The sequence below is a fragment of the Plecotus auritus genome (assembly GCF_963455305.1).
Source record: "Plecotus auritus genome assembly, chromosome: 8".
NCBI classification, from domain to species: Eukaryota; Metazoa; Chordata; class Mammalia; order Chiroptera; family Vespertilionidae; genus Plecotus; species Plecotus auritus.
In genome coordinates, this window is record NC_137782.1 from 164,657,596 (window position 1) to 164,678,204 (window position 20,609).

A 20,609-nucleotide genomic window follows, 5' to 3' on the forward strand; every position below is an offset into this window, starting at 1 on the left:
AGCCTCCCCCACTCAGGTCCCAGCCTTCAGGTCCCAGCCTCCCCCCCAGGTCCCAGCCTTCAGGTCCCAGCCTCCCCCCCAGGTCCCAGCCTTCAGGTCCCACCCTCCCCCCCAGGTCCCAGCCTTCAGGTCCCAGCCTCCCCCCCAGGTCCCAGCCTTCAGGTCCCAGCCTCCCTTCAGGTCCCAGCCTCCCCTCCCAGGCCCCAGCCTCCCCCACTCAGGTCCCAGCCTTCAGGTCCCAGCCTCCCCCCCAGGTCCCAGCCTTCAGGTCCCAGCCTCCCCCCCAGGTCCCAGCCTTCAGGTCCCAGCCTCCCCCCCAGGTCCCAGCCTTCAGGTCCCAGCCTCCCCCCCAGGTCCCAGCCTTCAGGTCCCAGCCTCCCTTCAGGTCCCAGCCTTCAGGTCCCCCGCTCAGGTCCCAGCCTTCAGGTCCCAGCCTCCCCCCCAGGTCCCAGCCTTCAGGTCCCAGCCTCCCCCCCAGGTCCCAGCCTTCAGGTCCCAGCCTCCCCCCCAGGTCCCAGCCTTCAGGTCCCAGCCTCCCCCCCAGGTCCCAGCCTTCAGGTCCCAGCCTCCCTTCAGGTCCCAGCCTTCAGGTCCCAGCCTCCCCCCCAGGTCCCAGCCTTCAGGTCCCAGCCTCCCCCCCAGGTCCCAGCCTTCAGGTCCCAGCCTCCCTTCAGGTCCCAGCCTCCTCCCCAGGCCCCAGCCTCCCCCACTCAGGTCCCAGCTTTCAGGTCCCAGCTTCCCTCCCAGGTCCCAGCCTCCCCCCAGGTCCCTCCCCCCCCAGATCCCAGCCTCCCTGCAGGTCCCAGCATCGCCCCGCCCCCCAGGTCCCAGCCTCCCCCCAGGTCCCAGCCTCCAGGCTGCTCTGGAGCGGGCTGCACCTGCACCACTCCTGCTGCGGCAGGTACTCGCTAGCACACGCCTCTGGCAGGGCTGTTGACACTGGGGTTCTTTCATCATCCTCACCTAGGGAATTTGGTGTTTCAGTTCTGCCACCTTAAGAAAGATATAACCAAGTTGGAAAAGCTCCAGAGAAGGGCAGCTAAATTGATCAAGGGAGAGAAGGCTGCCAAGTGAGGACAGACGAAAGAGATTATGACTCTGGAGTCTGGAGAGACAAAGGCCGAGAAGGGATGTGATTAAAGCCATGAAATCATGTCCCGGGGGTGGGGCAGGATGAGCACACCCCAGTGCTGAGGTGGGGTGGGGGGAGGTGTGTGCCATGAGAAACTTCAGAAAGGTACACCAAGCACAGAAAAGGAAGCGCCATCTCCCCAGTGCGTTCCCTTCTTGCCAAACCTGTCACCCTAGGCCCGGATAGTAGAGGTTGGAAACGAGAATTTCAAAAGAGATTTACTTAAATACGTGCATCTTCTATACATAATGGCTTTTGCGAGGGAGCCTTCAACTCACCCTGAAATCCTTTGAGGTTGACTTCAAAGAGCACAGCCAGGCCCTCTTCCAGGTGGACAGGTGTCCCCGCTGGAAGCGGAACCCTGAGTGGGCTGGCCACGCACTAGGCATGTGCCTTCTCGCCATGACCCGCAGGGGCTCGGGCTGAGTGACAGGCTTCGAAAGCTTTGCTGGGCCCTGAAGTTCTGAACTTGAGTCACACACATACACACATACACACACACACACACACACACACACACACACACACACACGCGCGCGCGCGTATACGTGCCTGATAGAGCATGGTGGAGAGAGCTCTGGGGCGGGTGGGAAGGCAGCTGCCAGGCTAAATGGTGAAGGAGGTGGGATCTAGAAGTGCCCAGCTGTGGCCACATTTCCCAGAGCTGGCTCTCTTTGGTCTCTGCTCTTTAGTCTCTGGTCCCTTGACCCCACTGGTGGCCCTTTCAGCAGCTCCACAGGGAGAAGGAAATTGGAGGGGTCAGACTCCTTGTTCCAGAGTACTGGAGCCTGGCTCCATTTGCTCCAGGAGGCTGAGTGGGGAGGCATCTGGGACCTCTCTTGGAAGGAGCCGTGGGGTGGACCTCTCTGGCTCTCCCTGTCTCAAGGCCACTTCTGGCCAGTCAGACCAGAGGGCTGCCAGGGACGGGGCTGCAGGAAGGCCCGGAGCGGGGCGGGGGGGGGGGGTCAGCTGGGGCCCAGCGCCAACATTGTGGGGCAGGGCTGCCCTGCTTCAGGGGGCTGCGTGGCTGTTTCCTGAAACTGGACTCAAACTGGGAAAATCTGGGGTTTGGTGTGGGGCCGATGGGCCTGTAGGAGACAAGGAACTGGAATGAGCTCCGGGTGTGAGTGGAGGGGACTGTGATTTTGTTGACATCCCTCTGTGGCATCTCGGTCCTGTGGGGTGGGCAGGCACCTCTGGGCGATGGTGCACAATGTGTGTGTGTGTGTGTGTGTGTGTGGCTTTAATCAAGAGGCCAATGCTGGCCTGACGCCAGGGTTCCCGGCTGGCACAGAGCTGAGCACTGCCAAGGGCTTTAAAGGCACAATGGCAGTATCATGAGGGAGGGGGAGGGGAGGCCGAGGATGGGCAGGTGAAGGGCCATCCCTGCATCTGCTGGCCTCTGGGGCTCAGAGGAAGAAGACCCCTTTCAGCCACAGTTCCCATCACCGGGGTAAAAGGGGCGTCAGGCGCCCAGAGCCAACCCAGGACCCTGGCTTCTGCCTCCAGGGGCTCCGGGCCTCCCCTCTCTACAACTGGGCCCAGGTGAATGGGCTCCTGCACCCCCAAATGCCTGGGCTCCATTCCCCATGTATTGTTTCCCTTACCTCTTATTTGCCAGGCTTTAATTTTTTATGTGTAAATATAACTATAGTAAAGAGCCTCTCCAAAGTCACTTCCCTATCTGGAACCTTCGAATTCTGCCCACCTTGGGGGACAACGCCTCGCCTGTGAGGGATGGGTGGGGGTTTGGGGGTTCAGACCAGACTTGCAGCAAAGGGGTGGCCGGGGACCTGGCTTTGGCCTGGACAGGTTCACTGCGGAAGGCTCCTGCTTGCTTTCCGCTGGCTTCACCTTGCAGTGGCTGCTGCCAGGAAAACAGCCGGCAGCCTTCCCCCGGCCCTGCTCAGGCCCATCAAAGCCTCCTTTCCTCCTGGGAACCCTTGGGATTTGAGGTTGGGCTTTTCCGGAGACTCAGCCCAGAGCAAGAGCCGGCTTCCAAAGGCCTCTCCCGTCCCTGGGCCCGTCTGGAAGTTTACCACTTAGAAGGTGTGTGACCTGAGGTAAGCCTCGGAGCCTGTGTCCTGGGGAAAGTGAGTGGAACACTCCCCATCAGGAGAATTGTGATCATTAAATCTACTAATCGTATAAGCATATCTATGCTGGGTCCTGTGCTTAGAACCGGGAGCTAGAGGTAGAGTGGCTGGAAAGGAGAGAAATGAAAAGATAGATGAGGCAAAGCTCGCTGTCTAGGAGAGAGACACACGGTAAACAAATAATCAGGAACAGTGTGGGGCGTGCTATAATGAGATAGGATGTGCTCTGTAAACACACGAGGCGTGCATAGGGCTGGGAGACAGGGAAACACTGGATTGGACTTTAACCCCACTCCTTGGGGCCAGGCGGGGGACCAGCAGCCTGCCAACCCCCTGGGGCTTTGCGAGCTGGGGGTGGGGGCGAGGCTGAGGTCTCCGAAGACCAAGGCCTAGCACAGAGCCCTCCCCTGTGTGTGTGAGAGAGAGGCAGACAGGCAGATGACTTTAAAATGTTCCTTAGAAGACAAAGTGGAACAGTGGTTACCAGGGACTGGGGGCAGGGGTGCGGGGAGTTGTTCAATGGGTACAAAGTTTTTGTTTGGGATGAGGAGAAGTTCTGAAGATGAGTGAATGGTGGTGATGGTTGTTCAACAGTGTGAATGTACTTAGTGCCACTGAATTAATTGTACACTTGAAAGTGGTTAAAATGGTAAATTTTAGGTTATGTGTATTTTACCACAGTATTTTCTTAAAGATTTTTTTAACTTTACTTTAAAAAAAAAAAAAAATCCTCACCCGAGGACATGTTGCGAGAGAGGGAGAGAGAAAAAGAGGGAGAGAGAAACATCAACATCGATGTGAGAGAGATCCATGGATGGGTTGCTATCTGTATGCTCCTTGACTGAGGATCAAACCCCTGGTGCCCTGACCAGGAATCAAACCGGCAACCTTTCGGTGCACGAAGCTCAACGAACTGAGCCACTCGGACCGGGCTATCCGACCGGGCTAAAGTTGTTTTTCAAATGGTCCTTAGAAAAAAGGCAGCCCCTGGTCAGTGCCCCTACCTTCAGCCCAGGGCTTTTCAACAACAGCACATTTTCACGTTGCCATTTTGGGCTGAATAAATAACTCTTTGTTGTGGGCGCTATCCTGTATCTTACAGAGTGTTTAGCAGCACCCCTGGCCCCCACACACAGGAAGCCAGCAATCTGCCTCACCCAGTGTGACCACCAAAAATGTCTCAGACACATCGCCAAATGGCCTCTGGGGCAAAATCACCCCCCATTAAGAACCACTGCCTTCACCAGCTTGGAATAAGCTGCTTGCCGAGGAAGCTCAAGGAGTAGGTAGTAGGCAACAGAGAAGCAGGAGTCAGTTGTCCCAGGGTGAAGGGGTCTTGCCTGGAAGGCAAAAGTCAGCAAGTTCTGAGGGCCCCCAGGAGGTGGCGGGCAGGGTTTGACGATCCAGAGTGACGCCCCTAACCGGTTGGGCTCAGTGGATAGAGCATCGGCCTGCGGACTGAAAGGTCCCAGGTTCAATTCCGGTCAAGGGCATGTACCTTGGTTGCAGGCACATCCCCGGTGGGAGGTGTGCAGGAGGCAGCTGATCGATGTTTCGCTCTCATTGATGTTTCTAACTATCCCTCTCCCTTCCTCTCTGTAAAAAAAAAAAAATCAATAAAATATTTTTTTAAAAAAAGATCCAGAGTGAGGCATAATGGGCATGGGCAGGTGCACAGTGGGTGACAAGATCAAGCTTGTCTCTAATCTGTTGCCCCCACTCACCCAAGAGAGAAGTGAGTGTGCTCGTTGCTGTCATGCCCCTCCCGCTCCCCAGCCCCATAGGTGAGAAGCAAAGGAAGATGAACTTGTCACCTACAGCTGCAGTTTGGTGGTGGTGCCTTCTAAAAGGGCCAGCAGCTTCTGCTGCTCCTTCCTCCTCTCCCCGTGGGAAAAACGAATGTCTCAGGGTGTGCTGTGTCTCCTTTCAAGGCAAATAAAAGCAAACAAAAACTGGATCTTTAACAGTCAGATATGACATGCAGCAAAGTTGAGACTCCCTCTAAGTGTATGAGCAGGCTGCTCTCGCTCTGCACCCGGCCTTCAGCAGCAAGGAAGCAACTGTGAATCCTGAGCACCTGCCAGGTGCCCCACTCCATGCTGAGTCTAACCAGACAAAGGTCCTGCCTCCAAGAGGCACAAGCTAATGGCGATCAGGGGAGAGGAGAGGAGTGCAGAGGAGGCAGCTGAGAGGAAGGCTGGAGGTGGGGGCAGGAGAGTGCAGGCCTAGCTGGGATAGCCTCTCTCGGGGGCTTCCAGGTGTGGATTATGCTTTCTTCTCGCCTGAGATGCCCCTTTTAGGGAGCACCCAGCTCCTCCCCAGAGATCTGAAGAATTGCTTCAGTCTGTTTGCCTGTGGACCTCCTTCCTCCCTCTTGGTGATCTGCCCAGTGACCCTGGGCCCCAAAGAGAGGGCGGTGAGGGGTGAGGGGTGGGTAAGGTGGATCAAGGGGTCCACAGCAGGAGTCAGTAGCTCCCCCTAATCCCAGAGCTTTGGGTGATGCAGGCTCACCGAGGACCAGAGAGGACGGGCATGGAGAATGGCCCAGTTGGGAAGAGGGGAGGGGAGGTGCTAACCCTGGGGCTGGAGCTGTGCAGAGTACCCCGCTTCGGCCTCATCCGCCTGCCTCTGAGGGGATGGTGTGTCTGCACTGCTTCACACAGGGTCCTGCAGGGCTGCCTGGGAGGGGAGCTTGCTCAGGAGGCAGGCAGGAGCCTGGGTGTGTGGGTCTTGGAGCAGGTGCTCCTGATTGTCTGTGCTATGGAGCTGGCAGCCAACAGGAAGTGAGTCCCAGGGTGGGAAGAAGCCGTGTGGTTCCCAGGCAGGAAGTAAATAGCAGCGGAGTTGCCTTGAGCAGTTTTGGGGACCAGGGCCCTACCCCAACTCGAGGTGTCTGTGGGGCAGCAAGTGGCTTGAGGAAAGGAGAACGCCGCCATGGTAAGAAATTGGCTGTGACCTACACGTGGGCCCGCGGGAATCCCACACGCACCTCCCTGGGAGTGCCCCGTTTGGAGCTGTGGTGCCCAGCACAGCCAGACCTGGGGTGGCTGTGGGGGCCCGGGCGTGCCCCACTCTCCAGGCTGCCTGGGCCCACTGACTTCCTTACATATGAGAAAGCCTTGAGGGTGAGAGGACTTGCACCAGGGAGGGGCCTTCCAAGGGAGCCCTGTTGGTTTGAGCAGGGAGGTGGGAAAATCCGTCTGAGTCCTGGAGAGAGTGTGTGGGTCTCGACATGTGGGATGGCAGCTGAGGAGAGAGACAGGGCCTCTTGCTCCACTTGCATTCCCGTGTTTGACCTCCTGGCTCTGCTGGCTTTGGTCCTCAGTGCCCAAACCCAGTGGTGGAATTCCTGCTTCCGCTTCCGCTGAAGGCCTCCTCTTCCTCTTGCTGCAGCCTCCCCCGCCCCCACTGCTGAGGACTGCGCACATTTGCAGCTTTCCATGGGAGGTGCTCTTCCTGGAAGCAGGCCCGCCCGCACAGCCAGGAGAACAGCTTGGCAAAGGGCCTGGAGTTCCCTCCGCTCGCGCTCATGCTGCTCCATGTGTCTGCAGGCTCGTCCAAGGACTCTGGTTTAGTCCTGTTTTTTTGTTTTTGTTTTTATTTTTATTGTTTTTCCCAAGGCCCTAGTCTCTATTTGCTACCCGTGGGGGTTTGTCACCAAATAATAGCAGGCTCAGAGTTGAAATCATAGACCCTAAGAGCAGAAGCCAACTTGGAGGTTGCAGGACTGTGCAGGGCGGGCCTGGGGAAACCAGAGCTCTCCTCGGTTTTCTGGGTGCACTTGAGTGGAACAACACATTGGAGGGTTGGGCGTTTCTACTCACGCTTAGATGGGCCTGCCCTCACCCCAGCCAGCCCACTTCTGGGACTCCGGCCTGCAGAAATCCACAGATGCACAGAGCTCTAAGTGCAAGCGTTCACCTCAGCAAAAAGCAAATCAGGCCCGACCGGCGTGGCTCAGTGGTTGAGCATTAACCTATGAACCAGGAGGTCACGGTTCGACTTCTGGTCAGGTCACATGCCTGGGTTTCGGGCTCAATCTCCAGTGTGAGGTGTGCAGGAGGCAGCTGATCAATGATTCTCTCTCATCGTTGATGTTTCTCTCTCTCTCCCTCCCCCTTCCTCTCTGAAACCAATAAAAATATATGTTAAAAAAATCAAATCGGCCCAAAGGCCCACCATGTGCACAGGGAGGGAGAGACGCCCACCCTACTTTGTTAAGTGAAGAAGCAAGGTGCAGAACAGGATGAGAGTATGGTATCCTTTAGAAAAAAACAATTCTGGACCGGTGTGTGAGTCCATACGTATACATATGTAACTTATGGGTGATGGTAGATACATAGGAAAAAAGTCTAGGAAAGGTACTCGCCAAACTGTTAATAGTTTACCTGTAGGGAGTTCTTAGATGCTTGGGGACAAAGCACTGCATTTCCTCTTGGAGGGGGAGCCTGGGGCCACGCGCTGGGGAGGGTGTGCTGTATAAACTGAGAATTGCTTGGTGGGGCCTTGGCTGTCCTGGGGTCTGAGCACCTGGGAGAACCCGTGGGGGCCAAAGCTGAGGGGAAGAATGTGCTGGGCTTTGGGGTTCAGAGGAATGCTTCTTTGTGGGGGGCTGAGGGAGGTTGACCCTCCCGGCAGCTAGTCACTGGCTTTAGAGACCCAGGGGAAAGCTGGGCGGGCTCTGGCACAGAGGTCGGATCAGCCCAGGCTGGTCTTCCCCGGAGGAGGGGTCCTGTTTCGAAGTAGGAATGTTGTGAGGCTGCACAAGGTTGGGGAGGGGCCCTATGTCACCCCAGTGAGTGTATGTGTGGGGTGCAGCTGGGCTGTGGAACCAGCTGGCAAACCTGGCTGGATTCTTCTCTCATTTCTTAAGCTGGAGTCCATAGATCCCTTGACTTCAGGAGGTTAAGCCCGTAAACCCCTTGAAACAGAGCAAAATTGTGAATGTATGAACATCATGCAAAACCGCATGAACGTTTATGTGAACAAAATTATCTGGACAGAGAGTTTCCACCAGAGTTCCACTGGTCTAACCATCTCTGTGTTTCTCCACGACCAGGTGGAGAGCAGTGACACGCCGAAGGACCCTGCGGTGACCTCCAAGTCCCCATCCATGGCCCAGGACTCAGGCCCCTCGGAGCTGTTACCCAATGGGGACTTGGAGAAGCGAAGTGAGCCCCAGCCAGAGGAAGGGAGCCCTGCTGGAGGACAGAAGGGCGGGGCCCCGGCAGAGGGAGAGGGTGCAGCTGAGACCCCGCCCGAAGCCTCCCGAGCCGTGGAGAATGGCTGCTGCACCCCCAAGGATGGCCGAGGAGCCCCCACAGAAGAAGGTGAGTCCCTGGCTCAAGGGGCCACCTCTTTGGGGCTCACCTGAAAGTTGGAGACTTGGGGCCCAACAGGTCTCTGGAGGCATGGGCTGGACATGGTAGCTGAAGGTCTCCTTGCCCAGGTGTGCCCTGCAGGCTCCTGGCTGGATGCAGCCTACACACAGGTTTTATTTGGCCCATGTAGTATTTTAAACATTTTTTAAAAATTAGTTGCCAATATTTAAAAATCAAGACATTTCACATAAAAATCTGGAGTTTTGGCTTCTTGTGAGAAAATAAAAAAGCTAGACCTGGCAACAGTGGGTTGCAGAATGCCAACATTTGCTGGACTGGGGTGATGGCTGTCCCGCTTCCTCCCTAGACACCTCCGGTCCCCCAGTCAGGCTGGTTGTGCACCTGTTTCCCTCAGCCCCACCTGGCCTGCTTGCTTGCCCATGAGACCTCAGTTCCTGGGGATCGCTGTGTTTGTAGCCCCCTGGCATGGGTGCCCAAGGGCAGCAGATGCTCTGTGGGCATTAAAAGCCCCGTGAGCCTTCCCAGCACAGATGTCCTGAGCTGAGCCCACCGGAGTTTAGATGACCGGACTAAACCGTGGTTGTGACGGGTGGGGGAGGGGCAGGTGGCTGGGGCACTGCCCAGTCCAGGCCTCTTCTTCCTCCGAGGACTTCTTGGCCTAGCCCTGGAGTCCTGGAAAGTTGCCCACTTTTCTCTTTCAGGTTAAGCCAGCGATTTCAGGGCCAACCGAGCTGTAAACATGTTAGTAATGAGCACAACTAGCATTTGTACAGGGCTTCACAGTTTACAAGGCGCTTTCTCATACATTATCACATTTGATCCTCCCAGGGCCCTGCCAGGTTGCTTTGCATATGTGCATTTTAACTTGAAAAAGTCTTCCCTCCAAGTGTGTGTGATGGAATGAGTAAATTGATTAATTGGCATAACTCATTTTGCACGGATCCAAACCTCACATTCATGCCGGGTTGAGAGCATCTCCAGAAGAGATCTCCAGATTTACTAAAGGATCTTCCGTGCGCTTATTACTCAACTGATGTCTATGATGCTTCCACTAAGCGCAAAGTGTTTTCTGAGGGACTCCGTGTTCAGTGTTTCACTCCTCCAAACCATCTTCTTCAAGAGGAATTATTGTCCCCAACTTAAGGTGGAAAAGATTGAGGCTTACCAAGATGAAGCAACTTGATCACAAACACCAAACCTGTGAGTGGCAGGTCCAGGATTTAGTCTGTCCTAGTCTCTGGCTTCAGCGTCGGTGTGCCCATCCACGCTCCCCTCTATTCTGCAGTGCAGCTGGGAGGCCTGGGCCCTGACCTGTCCAGGGCCCCTAGCCTCACCCGAGTGCCTCCTGGGCTGTGTCCTGACACTTGGCGTGAGTGTTCAAGGGGCCCAAGTGGAATAAAACGAAGGGGGAAAGGGAGTAGCTCTCATCCTCCTGTTAAAAAGGCCAGGTGTGCAGAACCTGTCAGCCTTTCCCACCACGTGTGCCGGTCCCCAGGGGCGGATCTGGGCTGATTCCCAGGTTCCTGGGACCCCACCACCAGTGGCACCCAGCTGCTGCCCAGGGCCCAGGCAGTCCTTTCTGGCTGCTTTTCACCTTGAGGTTTGCTTTGGTGTGGGGTTTCCCTATCTCCCTTTCTATGTGTTTCCAGGAGCTCCTTCCTCAGTCAGTCAGCAGGTATTTATTAAACACCCCTCTGGTCTGTGCCAGGATCTGGGAAAATCCTCATGAACAAAAACCTGGTTCTTGCCCTTAAGGACCTCAGAGTCCTGTGAAGAGACAGACATTCATGAGAAATCCGCACTGAAAAGGGTGTGATTAAACACAGATAAGTTCTCCAAGAGAAAATGAACATGGTTCTATGAGGAACTATAACACAAAAGCTGAAGGGTTCACCAGGTGAGGGGTGTGCAGGGAGGGAGTGAGAACAGGAATAGGGCTCTCAGGTGGGAGGGAGCAGGGCACTCGGGGACCTGACAGAAACCCACAGGCTGGCGTGGAAAGAGCAAGGGAGAAGGGCGTGGGGTGAGGAGAGGGCAGGCAGGGCCACCCTGACATAATGTGCTGCACATTTTGGAAAGATCAGTTTGCCATCTGGATCCTGGAATGGAATGAACCGAGGGGCCAGAGGCAGGATGAGGCTTAGGACCTGATGCAAATGCTACAGACAGAGAGGCGAGGCGCGTGGCTCTGACGAGTGAGGTGGTAGCAGAACTGGATAGAGGTGGACAACTGCCAGGAACGTGAGAGGAAAGGGGGGAGATGCTCAAGGGTGACTTCTGCAGTCAGATCTTTTCGGAATCTTCATGTTGAGCATGGTGGGCGAAACGCTCGTTTCCTTGATCTCCGGAATCCGGCCGCAGAGCACTCCTGTGTGGCTGCAGCAGCCCAGGCAGGGGAGATGCTGGCAGGGGCTAGAGCTGGTAGGAGCCGTGAAGGCCACTGTGCATTGCCTGATACTGAGCCTGGTGAGGTGTTACCTAGGGGTGGGCAGTGGCCTCCTGGGGGCTTGGCCACTCTTCTAGCGTCAGCCACATAGAATACGTACTCAGTTGCTTGGTTCTGAGGAGAGAGGAGACTAAGGCCCCAGCAAGGAAGGAACTGGGCTGTGGTCTTCTTTCAGTTCCCTTCATGCTAGGTCTCTCTTCAGGGGACCCCATCTGTCTCTCCTGGAACCCCTCTCATTAGGTCCCATACAGGAGAAGTGGAGGCTCTCAAGCAGAGTTCCTATGGCCTGGGCACCCTCCAGTATGCACTGTAGGAGCCCCAGCTCCTGAGAGAACAGCCAGGAGAAAGAAGGAGGAACCGGGGAGATGATGCATAATCAGGACAAGGGCCACCTGGACACACAGGTGGTGGCCTTAAGAAGGCGCCCGCACTCCCAGCGCTGATGCCGTGATGCTAACCGTAACGGTGCCAGAGTGGCTTTCTTTGACTCAGTGTATTGAGTGTGCTATAACCTCACGCCTCCAAGTGGTCCATCCATCACCTGGCATCACCTGAGAAGTGAGGGATGCGGACTCGCAGGCCCCACCCTAGACCTATTGAATCAGAACCTACGTGTTCAAGAGAACCTTGTGATTTCAATGCATATTAAAGTTTGGGAAGCCCTGCTCTTAATGTATTCTGTAATCTTTGTGATCATGGGAGGAAGGCTCCTTTATCCCCATTGTGTGTTTTTTTCATCCTCACCCAAGGATTTGTTTGTTTGTTTGTTTCAGAGAGAGGAAGGGAGAGGGGGAGAGAGAGAAAACAACAACAAACAGCAATGTGAGAGAGAAGCATTGATCGTATGCACCCCGACTGGACGTTAAACCACAGTCTGGGTGTGTGCCCTGACCGGAATCGAACCCACCACCTTTTGGTGCACTGGATGATGCTCCAACCAGCTGAGCCACCCAGCCAGGCTATCCCCACTTTTCAGATGGGGAGATTGAGGGTTCGGAGAGTTCAGTTACCTACCCAAGGTGATACAACTAGTAAAGGACCAGCTTGGGGTCAGCACAGAGCTCCTCTCTCCTCAGACTGAGCGCTCAGTGTTGAGCTCGTGACTGCCCTGTGTGATTGAGATTTAGGTTCATTTGAAAGGGAATTTGGGGTGGCCCCCTGCTGAGTATAGTCCCAGGCCAACAGATGAGTGTTAGGAGCACCCTGGCCTCCAAGCCTGCCAGGGCCACCCGGGAAGGCGCCCGGCCACCTGGCCCAGCCTGTGGCCCTGGGTCTGGGCCAGGAGCAGATGGACTGCGAGGGAGTGTTGAGAGAGCGGCTCACCCTCCTGGACCCCGGACAAGAGCAGCATTCTGAGGTAGCCCAGTTTGTAGTTTTGCTTGCTCAAGTATGTGCGATATCACTCCACTGGGCATGCGCAGAGTCCGTCAGGGAGAACATTCCAGAAAGAAGGAAGTTAGAAACTATGTAAGGAAGAATAATTCTGTTTGGAGAGCATGGGGCCCATGGGGCCGGGGATTACGGGAGGGGGAACATCTGGGAAGACGGTGCAGTATAAAGTGAGCTGTCTTCTCCGCCCTGGTAGTAAGTCACGCCACTCCCCAGGCCTGTTTCCCCATCGGCAAAACCTAGGGGCCGGAAGATTGACTCCATTATCCTTACAATACTCTTCTTTCAGCGGCTGGTCTCCTTTCATTTGAATGAATAAATGGTTTTCCGTAGATCCAATGTCACGGAGGGTCCCGGGTAGGAAATGTTTGAGGTCCTTAGGGTGCATCAGATCCGAGGGCGGGCGCCCCCTTCTGGCAGCGCAAAGCCTCGCCGGGCAAACTGTGCAGGTTGGAGAGGGCGGAGGACTTCGGGGAGGAGGGACTTCGGGGGAGGAGGGCCACCGGCTGGCAGGATGGGGAGCCCGGCTCTGGGAGACCCGAGGGAATGTTGGGAAGCGGGCAGTGGTGGAGCGAGAGGGTCAAAAGGAACCACGTTGGAAGAGACAGAAAGTCCGGGTGAGACAAACCTTAAAAGGCCCGCCGGGTACAAAGCGTCCACGAGTACATGCGCGCACCACCGCTCGCCCCCGCCATAGTCGGTAGACTTGCGCGCTTCCTCCCTCTCGCCCCTCCGCCCTCCGCAGCCAGCTCTGCGGGTGTGGCGACCCCACGTGTGGTCCTCGGTGTCCCTGCTTGCGGGCTGCCCCTGGTTCCTGCAGGTGCGGGCCCCGCCTTGCCCCTCCCCCAGGGCTCTGGGTCCGCTGTAACCCAGAACTGCCCCGGCCCGGCCCCTGCCTGGGGCAGACGCAAATGTCCCCTGTCTTCTCCGGTGAGAGGGAGGGAAAGAAACATCCTCTGGGGGCTGAGGATTCGAGGCCTTCAGTGCTGTGGCTGGTTTCCGCTTGTGAGCCAGGAGCTGCAGCAGGGGCTGTTTTTTCCGCTTTGGGCTCTTTGTGTCCCCCTCCGCAGCTGCCCTCTCCCCGCCCCCGCCACCCAGCTACCCTGAACCAGCCTGAGTGACCTTCCTGCCTGTGGGCCCACACTCAATACTCTTGGCTTCAGAGAAAAGCGTTCGGGCCCAACCAAGAGGAGGGCTGCTCGCCCTGCCCTCCTGTCGAAAGCTCAGGAAGGCATCATTAACCCAACGCCATAGCCAGGGCCCGCTACCGGTGGTGCTGAGCCTGCGACCTGGCACCTGGGAGGGGAGGACCCCGAGAGGACCGGGGGAGGAGGGCAGGGATGTTCTGCTTGGGGCCGGGAGCGGGGCAGGGAGAGGATAGGGCTCTCCCAAAGACAGCCCTGCTGGGCTTCTGCCCCCGGGGAGCCTGCCCCCAGGAACTGGAGTCAGGATCCAGTTGAGGAATTACAGGGAACTGCTGCCTTAGGGAAGGGGAACAAAACTAACTTTTATTGAGCACCTACTGTATGCCAAGCCCTGCTCTAGACATTTAATGTTCCCAGTAACCTAAAGACTTCAGAAGGGTTATCTACCTTAATTCAGCGAGGAAACAGGCTAGGAGAGGTTACAGAGATCTCATCGAATAAAGGCTGAGCTTAGGAACCTGGAATGGGGAGGGGACTGGGGTACGGAGGCATCTATTAATAACAGAACCATCATACTGAGAACTGCAGGAAGACCTTAGAAATTATCTCCAGCATCTTTACATTCCAGATGAGGAAACTGAGTCTCACAGAAATGAAGTTGCTTCACCACAGTCGTGCTCCAGTGGCCCTGTACCCCACTGCTCCCCTGCCCAGGGCCGTGCACACAGAAGCAGCTGTTCCATTCCAGGGCCAAGGGAGGCTGTGCAGGCTGCCCCCCTCCTCCCGAAGGGAGCTCTGCTGACCGGGAGGAACTGGGGCAATTTCCAGATGGCCCCTTCTGTGTGCCGGGACGGTCAATGGGCTGGAAGCCACAGCCCTGGCTTTCGTTGTCTGGCCCAGGCCCTTCTCCGCTCTGGCCATGCTCTGAGTCCTCGGGCCCAGCACGGTGCCAGGCACATAGTGGGCCCTCAGGCCTGACACAGGAACAACTCAACGGCTGGAGGACTCCTGTCCCCATCGCGGGCACCCCGGGCGCAAGGTGGGGCCTCCGAGCCACTCCCGTAACTCTGCCGACAGTCCCTTTGTTCTTCCCTCTTCACAGGCAAAGAACAGAAGGAGACCAACATCGAATCTATGAAAATGGAGGCAAGTGTTTTCCTCAACCCCCAGGGGCTCTGTGGATCCTGATTCTAGGAGCAGAAAGGCAGCCGTGGCGAGTGTGCGTGAGGGGAGTCTGAGGTGGCGTGGCCCCTTCTTTACACATCCTCTGTGAGGAGGAGAGGAAGTGGGTGTGGAGGTTGGAAGTCCCCCAAGGCAGCCATCTAGTCCCCCTCCCCTCCTGGTTTATGCCCATGTGTCCCCGCACCCTCGTCCCTCAGTCTCCAGCCCACCCCTGGCAGGGTGGGCATCTCAGGCCAGGAGTCAGTGCCTCCTCAGTATCCCCTCCATGGGACCCACCCTGCAGTGGGGCTGTCGGTGCCCATCTTAATGCCAGTCTGTCTCTCTCTTGTCTCTCTGTCCTAGGGCTCCCGGGGCCGGCTCCGGGGTGGCTTGGGCTGGGAGTCCAGCCTCCGCCAGCGGCCCATGCCACGGCTCACCTTCCAGGCGGGGGACCCCTACTACATCAGCAAGCGCAAGCGGGACGAGTGGCTGGCACGCTGGAAAAGGGAGGTGAGGAGCCTTCTGGTCTGTGCCCCAACTGGTCCCACATCATTGGAAAACCGGAAGTTCGCCTCAGCCACCCCCTGTGGCTGTTGTCAGGCCCTGGCTGAGCCTCAGTGTCCCCTTCAGGTTCATCTCTGGTACTTTCAGGAAACTGCTTACTCCTTAGGTCGTAACTGGTTCCTTTGTTCTTTCAACAATGTTTATTGAACGCTTACCCGGTATCAAGCAGTATACTAGGCTCTGTGCATATATAACTCCTGTCCTCATGGAGTTGACATTCTGATGGGGGAGACGGACAGCAAACAAGTAAACGGGCTGAAGTAGAGGATAACTGGAGCCTGCTCTGGGTGGGGTAATCAGGAGAGGCTTCTTGGAAGAAGTGACATTTAAGTTGAGACCTAAAGGAATGGAAGAGCTGGCTCTGTGAGGATCCGGATGGGAGAGAATGTTCTAGGCCAGTGGTTGGCAAACTCATTAGTCAGCAGAGCCAAATATCAACAGGACAACGATTGAAATTTCTTTTGAGAGCCAAATTTTTTAAACTTCTTCTGACGCCACTTCTTCAAAATAGACTCTCCCAGGCCATGGTATTTTGTGGAAGAGCCACACTCAAGGGGCCAAAGAGCCGCATGTGGCTTGCGAGCCACAGTTTGCCGACCACTGTTCTAGGCAGATAAACAGCCCAGGCAAGGCCCTGGCTTGTTTGGCCAAAGGAAAGGCCAGCACGCCCAGAGTGAAATGAGTGAAGGAGGAAGTGGGGCCAGTTGAGGCTGAGAGATGATTGGGGTCCGGTCATCAGGGCCTCCAAAAGCTGGTTGAACTCAGCACACTGGGATGCCACGGAAGGTCTCTGTGCAGAGGAGAGGTTTGAAGTGGATCCAGGGCAGCAGTGGAGACAAGGGACCGATCCGGGCTGGATGTTGGAGATGGAACCGGTGGTGTGTGCTGATGGATGGGAGGGTGCAGGAGAGGGGATGGGAGGGCTCAGGACAGCCCCCAGGAGTCCGGCCTGAGTGCTGTGATCGTTGCACCTTGTCCTCTGACAGGGAAGACGAGGGAGGAACAGGTTTGGGGATCCAGGGATCCTGTTGAAATTCTGAGGTGCCTGGGCCTGGGCAGAGGAAGGTCTGGGCTGCAGGAACCCCTGCATTTATGGTCGTCTAGAGAAGGGTGGCGGGTGGGGACAAAGCAGGGGCCTGGGAGGAAGCCAAGGGGAGAGTGTGGGTCTCAGAGGGAAGGTTTTGTGGGGAGAGTGGCCACCTGCCCTGCGGAGGCTGAATTCGTTGATGCGTGCCCATTGCATCTGACCCATTGCATCTGACGAACTGGAGGTAGCTGTGACTTTCCTGAGAGAAGCTTCGGTGGGGGTCATGTGGCGGGTGTGAGCCAGCCCGCCGAGGGCTGCGGCAGTGAGCGGAGGGGAGGCGGTGGAGAGGGAGACCCAGGGAAGCGCAGTGGGTGGGGCTGCTCCCCCCGCGGGTTTGATTAGTAGAGGAAGGGCTCGGAAATGTGCAAGGCTGTGAATTGCCACCACCTGGGGCATTTCACCTTCACTCTCACTGTCTTTACCCCAGGCCTACCGAGGAAGGCGTTATCCTCAGTACATTGTTCCAGGGTTTGCTCTAGAGAAAGTCAAAACAGGGTCGGGGGTTGGCGACTTGATTGTTTCCAGTTCTTTCAGGATCCAGGAAGGAAGAGATTACTTTCCCCGGAAGAGCCTGGAAAGGGGCAGGCAGTCCAGGTCTGGGAGGAGAGAGGGACTTGCCCCTGAGCATGAAGGGTGATCTTTGGGATGGAAATCGGGGACTGGGCTATTCTACCCGTCTGCTCAACTGCCCCACTCCTGGCCCCCTGGGACCATGGGCGGGGCTTTGCTTTTTTAACCCCTTGTTATGTATGCACGGTGCTTTTTCTGCCCTTCCTTAGCCTGGGGGCTGGAAGCTAGGACCTAATAACTTTTAGACCTAAGAAAGCTTCTAGAAATTCTACAGTCCTCAAACTGTGCTCCCTTGAAGGCCCTCCATTGCAATAAAGAAGATCTTTTCTCAATTTGCTGGAAAGATAATAGACACATTTTCTCAATTTTAAGTTTTCTACTAAAATTTTTTGTTTATTTTTTCTACTAAAATTTGAAGACTTGTTTATCATGAACCTTTTCTGACCCCCGCAGAAGTGGAGAGAGTAGTATAATGAACCCCCATGAGCCTGTATCATCCAGCTTCAACAGTCATCAGAAGCTTTTCTAGCAAACCTTAAACCCAGCCAGTAGAGGTAACCATTGAGTATTAACAGAAAAAAAAACCTCCAAAAGTTGATTTAATTTAAAATATTTTAGATATGTGCAACTTGAGATATAGAGATCTACAAACTACATTTCTGCTAGTAAAACTGTTCTATTCATAGGATATAACCAGAGATGTCTGTAAACAGCTGCATGACTTCTCATACAAGCGTCGGAACTGATGATCCCCCTCATTTTCAGGCCAGGAGTCCAGGGTGCCGAGTTGCACGCTGGCCACAAGCTCACGCAGCACACAGGGAATGGGATGGGGTGGGATTAGAATTCAAGCTTCCTACTGCCACGTGGGGCGGGGCCGGAAGACCACACTTACCCCTCTGGGGCTCTGCCAGGGGGCTGGGGGAGGACTAGCTGCAGGTAACAAGGATGTTGGGGAAACACAGGTAGCTTTCAAGATTCCCTCGTTCCCCTCAGACCAAAGAGTAGTCACTGTCCCCATCAGTCCCGTTTTCTAAGTGGCTTACTTACCAAGGGTGAATCCTTCCTCCCTCCCCAGTCTCTAGTGGCTCTCTGGCATTTGACCCTTTCTTCTGAAACTGCCTCCAGAGGCCTTCCTGCCCTTGTCCCTGAGGTTCTTCCCCAGTTCCTCAGCTGCATCTCCTCAGCATCCTCCTCTGTCCCTCAGCTGTGGCACCCCCAGATCTCTGCCCCCCTACCTCTGCCTGTCTTGAGCCCCTTACCGCTCCTGTGCTCTCATAGATCCTTTGACTTGCCCTACTCCCCCAAAAAGCATCTCCCCTCCTGCTGTTTCCCAGGCAGTGTCACTTGAAGGTCCAGCCAGCATTTCCTCATCTTGGAATGAGACACCTGCTCTTTAAAGCCCCTGCAGAGCACAGTTTTTGAGCTGATTCCCAGAGCCCCCCACATCTGAGTGCTGTGCAAGATACCAGGGCTGCTTGGATGCCTAGAGGACTCTTAGTCGTCCCAGGATAGGATGAGGGTTCGGGGTACCGCAGTAGAGCAACGCCCCAAGGGACTTAGACTTACTCTGCCTGGGGTCATCATACATCAGCAAGAGGTGGCTTTTGGCTTTTAAGGGATGCGCTGGGACTTAGGGGAGGGGAGGGAGGGCATTGCAGGAGGAGGTGTACGGCGGGCAGGTTCTGAGGCACAAGAAGGGAAGGTTGTGGTGGAGGGACACAGGGAATGGGGCTGAGAGCAGCAGGAAGGCGGCTGGGGCTTGTGTGCCCTACTGTGGGGCTCCCACCACACTCGCCTGCCCCGGCCCCTTTCCTTTGGGGCCTTCTTCCTCTGCTCCGTTTCCTTTCCCAGTGACCACCCTTGTCAGTCAGTCCACAATTATTAAGTGAGGGCTACTCTTTACTTTTCTGCCCACCTAAGATTACCTACCTCCCCAGACTCTCCTGCTCCCCCCCAAAAATATTTTTTTTTAAGAAGACATGGAATATCACAAAATGAATGAAATTTAAAATAAGTAGATGAGGAAAACGGGGCATTTCTTCCTTCCCTGAGGCTGCAGTGGGAATTCTTGTTGGGGCAGGGAAGCTATTGTCTGTCTTCTGTCTGTCCCAGCTCTTATTCTTTGCACCTCTTTCCTAATTCTTTTAAGGATCAAACTGCTTTAATCGTGACCAGGCCCTGCTATAGAATACACAGTGGCTTCCTATTGTCTCCCTTTCCACGTCAGAAATCCTCTGGGTGTTTCTCTAGGCTTCAGCCCTCACTGTGCTCTCCACAACCACCCCACCCCACTTCACCACCGTTCTCTAATGTGAAAGACCAGCCTCCCCTTTATGTTTGCCGTGCTCCTTCCCTCCTCCTTGCCTTTCTTCATGCTGTGCTTTCCTATCCATTCTTCAGGGTTGAGTTGAAGAGCTGCTGCCTTCTCCAGGAAGCTCTCCAGGACTTCTCTAGTCTACAGTAACCTCTTCCCTTCTCTGCAGCCCTGTAGCCCTCACTGATAACACTGTTGGATGTAGCGCTCAGTTTCATACAGTAGCTTTGCACTATTTTTTATGTGTTCATCATGTCTTATCCCATTGTACCCAACCTGGTACTGGGCAGAGAGAATAGGCTCAAGGAATACTTATTGGTTGCTAAGCAGTTGGGAGGTTGGTGAATGTGGGACACCTTCTCAGGGAGCTCAGCCCTTGGGTTTCCAGAGGTGCTGGCAGGTGTACTGGAGAATAGCCTGGGGCCAGGGGACCTGTGTGGGCAGGTCCCACAGGTAAGGTGGTGCCTCCACTCTTCACCCTGCACTCCTGCTGTCCCCACTGGACCTTTGCTGTGCTTGAGCCGGGAGAGCCTTCCCTGGCCTGGGAGAAGTGGCCAGACCCCAGCAGCAGGGAGGGCAGAGGTGAGGCAATAGCTCCTCCCGAAGGAAGGCAAGTCCTAGGATCCCCTTCCTGCTAATTATCAGAACAAAAGGACCCACGGGAGTGCTTAGGGTTTAGGAAGGACTTCTCACACGTACTACTTCATTGGTCCTCAGCACTGCGGGCAGAGGCCTAGCCGAGCAGCTGGACCAGCCATCCAGCCAGAGGGAGGGGCTGTGGACTCCATTTATCCACTCAGGGTTTTAGGACTCAGCTATAGCCCGGTGATGGTACGGCTCTCTCAGTGATGTCTGCACCCTAACACGATTGATTCTAAATTATTTCAAGGCAAGATCCCATGTCCTGCGGATCTAGGAACTGGTCTCTTTCCTATCTCCCAACCTGAAGGGAGGAACTCATGCATCCTTACACATATTAGATGCTTAATACAAATTAAGTAGTGACGATAACAAATAATACGTGATCCAAATATCGTCTCTTCTCCCCTCCCCTCCCCCAACATTCAGACCCAACCTCCCCTTCCCTCCCGCCCAGCAGGGAGCAATCCTTCACATTCCTGAAGGCAAGAGTGCCTTTGGAGGCGAGTTCCAATGCGGACTCAGTCTCTTCCCAGCTGTGGGACCTGAGGCATCACTTCACCGCTGTGGCTAGGTTTGGCTGTCCTCTGCTCTCCCAGGCACGTCTCACCTCCAGGGGAGCAGCACTCACTGTTGGTTTCCTGCCTCTCCCTAGCCCGAGCTTGTTCTGTGCGGGCACCCTGCACACCTCTGCCCCCGGGGCTGGCGTCCAGAGGGACTA

At 55.6% G+C, this 20,609-nt stretch overlaps 1 protein-coding gene across 4 annotated transcripts in view; it reads left to right on the forward strand.

The window, feature by feature from the left end:
• DNMT3A (DNA methyltransferase 3 alpha) overlaps positions 1 to 20,609 on the forward strand; it is a 99,561-nt gene that overhangs the window by 43,022 nt on the left and 35,930 nt on the right. For all 4 annotated transcript variants that reach the window (XM_080684458.1, XM_080684460.1, XM_080684459.1 and 1 more), the window contains exons 4-6: positions 8,288 to 8,558; positions 14,653 to 14,696; positions 15,075 to 15,221. In XM_080684458.1, coding sequence (XP_080540584.1) covers positions 8,288 to 8,558; positions 14,653 to 14,696; positions 15,075 to 15,221 — 462 coding nt within the window. The remainder of the gene's footprint in view (positions 1 to 8,287; positions 8,559 to 14,652; positions 14,697 to 15,074; positions 15,222 to 20,609) is intronic.